This window comes from Electrona antarctica (assembly GCF_951216825.1).
Source record: "Electrona antarctica genome assembly, chromosome: 7".
Taxonomy (NCBI): Eukaryota; Metazoa; Chordata; class Actinopteri; order Myctophiformes; family Myctophidae; genus Electrona; species Electrona antarctica.
Window position 1 is genome coordinate 19,972,079 of NC_136812.1, and position 11,265 is coordinate 19,983,343.

Here is an 11,265-nt window from a genome sequence, read left to right on the forward strand (position 1 = left end):
CAAATCCTGTTTTACACCTCAGGGTCAGCGCGGACAACTGATAGACATGGAGTGCGTGTGTTTGCATGTATGTGTGTGCACACACACATGCATGGTACTGTACATATGGAGTGGAGGCTTAACAGAGTGTGAGCGTGGGGTCTGGCAGGGGCAGGCGTGACTGATGATATGTCTCTGGCCTATATTAAAGCAGTGCAGCCGAACACATGACACGCTACTTAATACACACCTCCAGACAGACCTTCCACACTCCCAAAGTGGTGCTTTACTGCAATGTGCAACATATGAACTTCTTACTCATAACTCTGCATACCCACTACTAATCATACGACAACATGTGATCTCACACTCTCCCCGTGTGCAGTAAAAGTCTGGGTTCTGGACTCCACTGCACACACCAGACCACATCCTGAGTGGAGTGTAACTAGGCCCTGAGGATTGACCCTGGAGCAGCCAGACCCACTGCCTTAATCCTGGCAAACCCTGTGACCCGCTGCGGCTACAGAACACATCCAGCCCTCTTAACAATGCTTTATAATGGGCCATATGAGACAGGACTGAGCGGCATTGAGACTGGATTATGACCTAGCAATTGTTGTAAATAATGTTTCTATTCTTTGTTATTTTGGGGCATAATTGTGCACTTTTCTACTGTTGATGGCCTGTTCCCAAAAATATGATTTTATCCACTGATTCCACTCTAATCATTTGTACAGTGTATTGGATTGTTGTTGTTGTTGTTGTTTATGTTTGACATAAATACTGACCTCCTGCTCCGGCCCCACAGCTGGGAGAGAGCTGACCACTGGAACAGGTACACATGTTGGGTCGGGAACAAAAGCCTTCACCACATGAGTTCCTACAGATAGCTGGAGAGATGAGAGGAGAGGTTATATTGGTTATATAGTCACAGGAATGCTTCCAACATCGCTTTGTTATTGTTATATTATGTACTGTATATGATACGAGGGGATGAGGATGGAGATACTTACGGACGATACATTGATTCCCTCCAGGCAGAGTCTTCCAGCCGGGGCAGCAGTAAGAGTGGAAGCGAGAGCCACACACATTGGGCCTGCCAGAGTCAGAAAGACAGAACAAACAAACTTACTACATACTCGCAACAGACCTCCCAAAAAACCATTTAGCCAAAACCCTTAACAAATACACACAGCTATGAGTTATTTTCTGAGTACTCCAGGACCTGCGGGCCTGTGTTTTCAGTGTAAATAGAACTGAGATGGATGCTAAGGCCCGCCTTAGATGATGGATGGAGGTGTTTTGAAAGAGGGGAGAAGAGAGTTGTTTTCTGTTTGTTTTCAGTTATGACTGAATTTAACCTTCCCATGGCAGAGTCCCCCCCCCTCACTCATGTCGACTGTCCTGTTTTATGACCCCCCCCACCATCGATGACCACTCCACAGTCAAGTCAAACAGTGATTGGTGGAGAGTCCTCAGTGACTTTTGACCCTCTCGGACAGATGTAAGAGTCATCATGGTATTAGGAGCCCTTGATTGGCCTGACAGGTTAGCCACAAGCTTTCCCTTTGAGGAAATGGCTAAACCACATCTAGGGATTGGCTCTACTCAACACACGCACGCACACACGCACACGCACACACACACACACACACACACACGTCTGCTGCTGGTTAGCAAGCTAGCTGGAAGAGCCCTACTAACCTTCAACCATTTTGTTGAAATGATTACACACTTAACCATCACTCCTCACTAAAAATAGAGTTGCGGTGAAGCTCACACACATGCAGCAATCCAATGATATGAAATCCATGAATGGAAACAAGTGAATGTGTATTAATTTGCACAAAACACTCAGATAATAAGGATACTGTAAGTCCTCTAACAAGCTCATGAGAGTCCATACTCTTCCAACTTTGTGGTTGTACAAATGTCATTCTCAATGACCTTTCAAAGCATATAATGACGGGTGTATCTATGGTTGCCTGTGTCAGCGGTCGGCTGTTTGTATTTTATGACAGCGTGACTAAAGACTTAAGGACCACAGTTTGGTACCAAGGGATAAGGTTTGGTCCAGATGCTCATGGAGAAGTCATTAACAATTTCAGTCAAATTCCTTTGGGTTAAACTATCCCGGTCCCCTGGGACATTATTTTAGTCTGGGCTAACCAGCATTAGACCAATTCTACCCACTTTAGCAGAGAACTTTAGATTCAGAAATTCAAATGTTCAGAATTCAAAGAAAACATACCTTCAAATTGTTTCTCAAGATGGTCATTTTTTATTTTGTTGAATATTATTTCTTAAGAACGTTTTATATTGGTGTCTCTTCTCAAATTCTATATTACAGTACTTTTGTCCTTCCTTGGGACAAAAGTGGAAAAAAATGGAGGCAGGAGAGCAGACTGCCTGGGCTAAAATAATAATAAAAAATAAAAAAAGAAGTGGGAAAATGTGGGTTAGATGGCATGACATTCTACAGTTCCTCCTGTGTGAAACAAGATAACCTCCCTCTCCTCCTCACCAGACTGTAACCGTGGTAACGCCAGGCGGTCACCGGGGAGGTTGACAGCTGGGGTCTGGATCTCTGATGGACACACCTCCAACCACATAACCAGATGGCACACGCGGAGACAACGAGCCAGAGAGAGAGAGAGAGAGAGAGAGAGAGAGCGAGAGAGATGTAGAAACTAGGACTGGGCAATATGGACAAAGTCAAACGATATTTGGACCAAATGCCTCAATATCGATAAGATAAGGCCAGAATAGGGACACTAGGGTTCGTGTGTCCTTCATCAAAGCACTTTGTCGAATACTTTGTTGATGTGACTTTTCACCAGGTAAGGCTATAAGCTTTTCTCTGCGCAACACTGTCGTTCAAGTATGAATTACCCTACGCGGGCCGGCGTTAAAAGAGAGCGAGTATCGAGTATGTTCTTTTGGGAGAAATTGGTGAAGATCTGAAATGTGACAGTTGATTTTAGAGAGAGGGTGCGAAGCCGGTGTGTGAGAGAGAGGAATGGCGGTCAGGAGGAGAGAGCACAGGATGGTGGGAAAGGAGCAGGCGATCGGTGGGAGGGAAAGGAAAACAAGTTTATGTTGAGGAGAGGAGGAAGGAGGAGGGGGAGATGAGGAAGAGGGGGGGGTGAGGAGGAGGGGGTGAGCGGAAAACAGAGCAACAGATATGGAAACGGAGAAGAGAGGGACATAAGCAATGAGAGGCCAGACCCTTTGGAGAGGGGCGGTGGAAGGGGAGGGAGGGAGGGGGTGGGGGGCGCATACAGTCGAGTCCTGAAAGGCCCGAGGAGGTGGAGGGGATCGAAAAAAGAGAGCGAGAGATCAGCATTCCTGTACTTAATGGGGGGTGAAACCAGCCCCACTCTGTGATCTATCTCTCCAATAGCGGCGGAAGATTTTCCACTATTCAAGACCCAGGGGACGTCAATAAGTGAGGGATTAGGGGTTTGACCCAGAGGTGCTCTGGTTTGTTATCCTTTCTCTTTTCTCTCTCTCTTACCCCTCTCACGCTCTGACTGTCTCTCTCTCCACCTCTCTCTCTCTCTGTTTCGCTCTGTCTCTCCACCACTCTCTCTCTCTCTCTCAATTCAATTCAAAGGAGCTTTATTGGCATGAGAAAACGTACGTTTACATTGCCAAAGCAGAAGTGGAACAAGACAATCAAAACAGAACAATGTATTTACAAATAAATATTGGATATAAATAGGAATTCTCTCTCTCTCTCTCTCTCTCTCTCTCTCTCTCTCTCTCTCTCTCTCTCTCTCTCTCTCTCTCTCTCTCTCTCTCTCGCTGTTGTTTCGCTCTGTCTCCACAGGACTGTCCTTCCTCTTTCCTCTCTAGTTCAGTGGTTCGCAAACGTTTTAGAGACTCAAAAGAATCTTTATGTCTTTCTGTTATTTTCACTACTTTTTAAACGTTTTTTTTGTTTTTGTTTTGTTTTTATGGAATTTATTGGGAATTTCTTTAAAAAATAAATGTATGAAATAATTTAGAAAAATTTGTTTTTCATTTTGATCACAAAAGAATATATATACTGATAAAGAAAATGTAGGAAACAAAAAATAATTTGTTATAGTTACTATATAAAAACGGGTCCACAAATTCTACAATCCAAAAATGAGTCCTCACCCACAGTTTGGGAAACACAACTCTAGGTCACAGCCTATCAGATGAAGGTGGGGAAGGGAGAGAGAGAGGGAGGGAGAGCGAGAGATGAAGTAAAAGAGAACGAAAGACAGACACAAACAAGAAAGCTTAAGCCCCCAGGGGTTTTCCTCAATATTGAAATGTCCTGCTGGTTTTGGGGCTCAATCTAAAGGAGATTAACTTTTCTGTGACCGGGTCGCGCCCTTTGAAGTCGTCCCCCAGCCCGTGGCGCGCTCATTAGCGGTCATTAATAGTAATAAAAGGAACGCGGCTGCCACCTCATCCAGGAAGGACCAGAAGACAAATGGCCATTTTAGTGTGAACCCAGCTACAGTAGGCGGACGGTAGGGAGGGACTTTCACAAACAAAGGCAAGGGGACACTTTTCAGACATGTGGGCGTGTGGGGGGTGGGGTCAAATGACTATATTTGTAGAGCTTTTTCTTAGGTAAAAAGCACTGCAAAATGACAAGGGCCATAAAGGATATAAATTCAGGAACTCATGTTTTCTGTTTTATAAGTTACCACATGACTTGGATGTGTGGATCTCACTGCTTCAGCTCTCTTACTCTGTTCAGCTTTTCTCTAAGGCTTTTCTACTTTCACATTTTTCCTCCAAAGTCTTTAATATCCTCTCGCAACACAAAGATGAAGGCTCTTTAAGAGGCTATGAAGCCAAATCTTGTGCACAGTAAAATCCGTATACTGTGAATGTAACTGAAAGTGTAAATGGACCTGCTGGGGTTTTGTGATGGAAAGTGCAAACTCAACAGTTCTCGGCAGTGGCCGGAGGGTCAACTTCACAAGTGGGATTCCAGAGGGGTCAAAGTTTACGGCACTTCAGACCAGCAGGCCTCCAATGAGCTTGGAAAGCCTTTTCTAGAAGACGAAGACACAGACCGGTGGACACAGACCGTGTGTGTGTGTGCAATGCATGCGCATGCGTGTGTGTCAACTCAGGGTACCGGTCATAGGTCAGAGGTGTACTGCCTGGCATTTGACCTCTTCTGAAAGACGGTTGTGTATTGGCTGCCCTTAGCAGTGCCTGGACCTGGTGTTCTATCTGAGGTGGTGTCAACTGTCAAGCTTAGCAGGACAATGTCAGCAAGAGCTGAACAACAGAACATGAGAAATGAAAGGAGACATAGCTAGAGATGGTGAATATAAAGAAGTGTATAAAAGAATGGGCAGAGAGAAACAGACTTGGCAATGAAATAGTTCATGAAAAGCAGACACACGCAGAATTACTTTACAGACAGACAGACAGAGGGAGAAAGTGAGAGATGAAAATATAATTCCAGTTCTATAAATGTAGTTATATCACAGTCCAGAAGTAGCCCAGGGTATTTTATAAGCCTCAGAGGAAATATTTGACTTTGTTTTCCTGCGTTCCATAAAAAGAAATCATTTTTTATGACCAACATAATGTTGTTTGTGATCTGTAATGATGTGCAGACTTTCACAGAAATTATAGTAAATCAAACCCAACTAAGCCTGTTTGGGTGTAACGTCAAGGCCGGTCAAATGATGGCTAAAGCTTGTCAACGACTCTGACGCTAACCACATAATTTATAGACCAATGAGCGATCCAAGATATTCCTGTATTTATGGCTCGAATCCTGGCTATTAGTATTGCTGAAGCTTTAAGCCTGAACACATGCAAAAACAATACACAAATAAAAATGATGCATTTCCTGTATAAAGGGGTACTTTAGTAAGTGATCATTTTCTTCTTGTCGTCAAAATACTCACAGACACACAGTTAAATCCTCTGTGTTCATTTATACATTTGTAACTCAGACAGTGTTCAAATTTAACCAAATGGACCTTTTTGTGTGAATTTGTTTACATTATCTCAAAGTTAAATAAACGCTGAGGATTTTCACTGTTCATGTATTAAAAGAGATTCTCTCACTATACTATCACTAGACATCCTAGATAGGGGAATTCCTCTATTCTCTTTTAAGTTAGGCATATACCAAGGCAACCTCTCAAGGGACGCTCAGCGAAGGACAGCTTCCAGGCCCATGGGGTGCTATTGACATTATCCTGGATGCCACTTGAGAGGCTGTATGCAATTCTGTGCTTTGAGGGTAACTGTCTGCCAGAAGAGCCAGCGGTAGCCAAGGCATCTCTCCTGGGCAGAGCTGGGCCAACATGAGCTCTCCTAATAAGAACGTTGAAAGCAGCAGTTTGGAAAAAGCTCTTGCATACAGGAGAACTTATTAGGCTAAAAAAAATTGACTCCCTGGAGTGGCTATGGCATGTATGTACACAACACAAGAGAACTCCACCTTTATGGCTGTCTTTTTTTGCATGCCAACTAGACAGTCAAACATCCAACCAGTTAAACTCCAATCCATCCATCCAGCCAACCAGCCAGTCAGCCAGCCATGAAGCTTATACCAGAACACGCACTCACTCAGTCATCCATCAAGCCAGCCAGCGAGCCAAAACAAGTACCAGTCAGTCTAGCCAGACAGCCAGCGAGACAGAAAAACAAAGTGCCAGCCGAAAGGCCAGCCAGCTAGCCAACCAACATGTTAGTGAGCCTAACATGAGCCTAACATGATTGGAATCTGATCAGATTCCAATCTGAAAGTGAACAAAGGCCAGGATACAGTGTGCTTTGGGAGCCAATAAATCAGAGTCAGTCAGCATCAGAACCATTGCTACCAGAGACAGACCAGGGGATGTAGAGCTCTAGCCAGCAAATAAACACAGTTCCCCTGCTCTAGGCCAACATAATGACCATCATTAAACCAACGAACGTCTCTCCATCTCCCACGCTGAGAATATGCGAAACCCATACTGTGTTAGCGACGGTCCACTAAGATTGGTGAAACCCTATGATGAGAGCACCGAGATGACGGCATATACGTCTGCTGCATTGTACTGTACATTTTAAGGAGGGGTAGTTCGCCAAAATAATGACTTGTTTTCTATCAATTACACACCCCATTAAGCCGTGAATTCACAAAAGAGACTCTTGAAATCTGATTGGTTTAAACTTTAATGAGTCCAACATGTCACATGACTCATTTAAACAAATGAAATTCCAATGTGGATGTGGCTCAGATCTGATTCAGGCTGCATTTGGCTGCCAGTGTAAATGGGGCCTAAGTGTCTCCTACCGGAAGCGCAACCGGTCCGGAAATCAAATTATTGGCTTAGGTATGCGTCAAAAACTCCATGAATTCAAGGCTTCGTGGAGTGTGTAATTGATAGAAAATAAATCATTACTCCTTTAAGCTAAAAGAGTTGAAGTAAAACTCAGGATCTTGAGTTAAAAAGGGACCCTTAAGAAACCACAGGCCCACACTAAGAAAGGTCTTATCAAACAGCCAACGCATGTTTGAGGGTTTTAGCAGTGTTACTCATCACAAACTGGTGGTCTGATTACCCCACTGCTTCCTTCCAGATGTGGTTAGATGAAACACGTGTGTGAGGAGATGACTAACTTCACCCGAGTTCTGAAGAACTACAATTGATCCTTGCTAACCTGGGTCAAATTATGATTAGAAACAAATTAATCAAATTTGAATTGTTTGCTCTGGTCAGCTATAGCCTGGGATTATTCTCTGGAACTCGATTAAACGTAAGTAATGCTTTTTGGTTAAAACAAAAGGTCCTTTGTTAAAAACCTAAAGCTCTATTATTCCAATCGTAATCATTGCTGTAGAGTGTGTTTTTGTAAGAGGGGGGCTCTCCAGCTCTTTAGTGATCATGAAATAACTTTTAGTTTATCTGTTTGTGTTCCAGTTCCAATCTTGTCTGTTTACTAAAGAGATGGAGAGATGGGGAGACCCCTGTTACTGAACAAACATGCTATAGCAGGGGGTCTCAACCAGGGGTTTGTGAACCCATAGGGTTACTTGCCGGTGTTGCAGGGGAATCACAAATGTAGGAACATAGGATTTAATATACAGTAATATAAAGAAATCATGCATTTGGTACAGAAATGTGATTGTAATGATTGTAATAAAAGTCTAAAGTGAGACTGAGAGTTGTAATTGTCCACTACATGTGTAGTCTACCTTTAAAACAACATTTTGTCCTATTGAGCAAAAATTAAAATCAGAGGGGATAAGTTGAACTTTTGAGACAAAAGTGCTCAGAAAAGGTTGAGAACCCCTGGTATATAGCAAAGATTGATATGGGAATATTAAACACTTATTTCACCAAAAATATGTCACTTAGTACTACACACTTACTTGGTGTGATTCAGATGCAAAAGATACAAAATACAATAAAAGTAGTTAAATGTGTACCAAACCAATACTTAATACCTAATATACAATACTCTGCCAGCTAACAGTTTCATCTACTTTACGTGACCCAAACTTAAATGTCAGAACCTCTTTAATCCAAGTGATTTCCTCTCATTTTGTGGTATTCTAGCTAAAGTTATGTTAAGTAAAGACAAAACATTGTATGATTGTTTAATTCCTACACCATAAGGCTTCCAGAACGTAATGTAATGGAAAAAGTCCACAGGCTTTTGTGTTCCCATGAAAGCCATGCACAGTTTGATGGGAACAATATGAGATTGTGCAAGTTTTGCTGGCTCCCTGTCCCTCCCCCTGGCCACTCACTGTCTATCTGGGGGGTTGTGAATGTGAATGATTGTGCATTTAGGTCATTCACTTAATTCCATTTTGCTGCCACTCACTGCTTTTGAATCACAGATGCAGTGAACCACAGTGAGAGTGCACCTCTGATGTTGCTGGACATGTGGGCACTTGAACAGTGCGATGTACTGGGTACACAAGATTGGACATGGCATATGCCTACGATTTATCTCCAAGGTGGGTTTGCTCTGGCTTTAGAACAAAATGTCACTTTTAAGGAATGTCTGGCTCAAGTACCAGAGAGAGAGAGAGCAAGTGTCATTTTATATATTTATGCAGAGTGCAGCAACGCCTGCCATATTAATCAAGCTGAGTGACAAGACAGACAAGGCTGTTTATATTACACAGCGGGAATCATCAATGAACATGTTTTTAGAGAAAACATCCATGGCAGAACTGTGAGCTTGACCCCCAATTCCTCCCTTTGTCAAACGCTCACCCTTTTCTCTCTTGTACCCTCTCTTTCGTCTGCCATGCATGCTTCTTTTGCTTTGTCACCTACAGCAGTGAAACAAACGGCCCTTGTCACACCACTCTTGGGCGATACGACTACCTCATTTCCTGTGGTTTGGCACTGGGGAGTCATAAGCGGTGACAGATGAGAGACTGATTGGAATAACTGATGCCGACACTCTAAATGGGCCCCCGACAAAACATTCTTTGTGTTTTCCAAAATGGGGGAAATATACAGTAAAAAGCAATTCACGCCCAGTGTCATAGGCTATATGCCACACCCAGTCACCTTGGGGAGCAGAAAAAAACTATCTGGGGTGACAGAGAAGGTAGAGAGAGGGGGATGGAGAGACGAGTGGAGGGAGGGAGTTGGTATGTTGACGTTGCAATAATCAATTCCACTGGACATAACGGTATACTATTCACACACATACACCACTGTTAAAATCAAATACACAGGCATACTACATACATACATACATACAGTACAGTATAACCAAACAAACACACATACCGGCATGAGCTCTCACGCACACCATTTTACTCATCAGTTTCTTCAATTTAAAAACGGTGCAGGGGCCAAAAGTATTACCCCACGGCAGTCCTGAACTACTTTCTCAAACTAATACACTCAAGGGAATTTGAGTCACGCTTTTCTCTCATCGTGCCCTCATTAGATGTATAGAGTAGACAGAGGACTTTTTCCCTCCCTTTCCCATGAAAATGTCAATTTGCTGTAAATGCAGTGGGACTTTGCAGAGTGTGGCAAGCAGCCTGTTAACTTCGAACATGTGCTGTTTTTGAGAAGACAATGTGGCAGTATTCAGCAGCATAATTTGGTATAAAGCGAGCTTGGCCTTTGCCCAGAAAAGCACAGCAGTTGAAAGAGACTTGCCAAGAAACCAGAGAGAGGAAAGCCATTTAATAATGTAAACCTACTCTCTCAAGATACCGAGATGCATTCAAACATAAGCCTCTCGGTTGATGTGATTTGTGGATAAAAATCTAAAGACAACTCCTATACATTGGGCCCTTACAGGTCCATTGCTATAGTTACACTCCAGGTTTAAATTAAAGGCTCATACATACTCCAGTTTTTGGTGATAGGTTATCACCGTTTTAGGTGATAGCTTATCACCTAAAACGGTGATAAGAGTTGAGGCCATCATACTCGCGGTGATGTCCTTAAGGATTGACCCTGTGGTTTACCCAACTTCTAGACCAATCAGTGAATGGGGTGATAGCTCCAGAGTGAAAAGACTTGTCTTGTAAAAACAGAGAGATGGGTCTGTGTCCGCGGTGATAGCTGATCATCACCGCGACTGACGTAATGGTGTAGTTTTCCAACCCTTTAAAAACTACACCGCGGTGATAAGCTATCACCAAAAACTGTATATGCATGTGAGCAAAATGCATCATTTTGGTACTTGTTTTGATGCCCATCTTCAGCCAATACAGATGGACACACACACACACAAACACACACACACTTATTCTTACCCTCTCAATGTCTCCTGTCCTCTGCGTCGAACTCGCTGCGCCTCTCTCTGGTCCACGACGCCGGTGAAGCGGCTAGCTTGGTATGGTCCGTCCCCAGTCTGAGCGCCCACCACGCAGACCGCCGTGAAACCCCACGCTACCCATCCCAGAACCACCTGGGCCAGCTTCACTGATCCCATGAGTCGGTCTTGACTGTGATTATTCTTATGGACAACACTGATGCACTGTCAGTGTTCACGGTATAGACTCAGGCTGGAGCAGCACTGCACACAGACTCAAGGATCAAGAACTGGATCCACACCAAGTCCTGGTGTGCACTCCAGAGTTGGGGCTGGACAGGAAAAGAAAGAAGATGAGAGAATTTAGTAACAGATGTTGCGGGTAGTGATCCTCCGCTGGTGTTGTGTTTCTATTCAAACTTCATCTTTTCTGTGAATTTATGACCCAATAACCACGTTTTTTTCTTCATGTCATGAAAACAGGCCCTCAGAATGTCCTTAATATTAAAATATAGCACAGTGGAAGTAGTAATAGCTCCC

At 43.5% G+C, this 11,265-nt stretch overlaps 1 protein-coding gene across 1 annotated transcript in view; it reads right to left on the reverse strand.

Moving 5' to 3' along the window:
* The window catches only part of fbn2b (fibrillin 2b), a gene marked incomplete at its 5' end in the record, with an annotated part of 82,107 nt that extends 71,202 nt beyond the window's left edge, over positions 1 to 10,905 (reverse strand). Inside the window, 3 exons of the mRNA XM_079506335.1 lie at positions 768 to 869; positions 993 to 1,075; positions 10,727 to 10,905. Of these exons, the coding sequence (XP_079362461.1) occupies positions 768 to 869; positions 993 to 1,075; positions 10,727 to 10,905 (364 nt within the window). The remainder of the gene's footprint in view (positions 1 to 767; positions 870 to 992; positions 1,076 to 10,726) is intronic.
* Between the last annotated feature and the right edge of the window lie 360 nt (positions 10,906 to 11,265).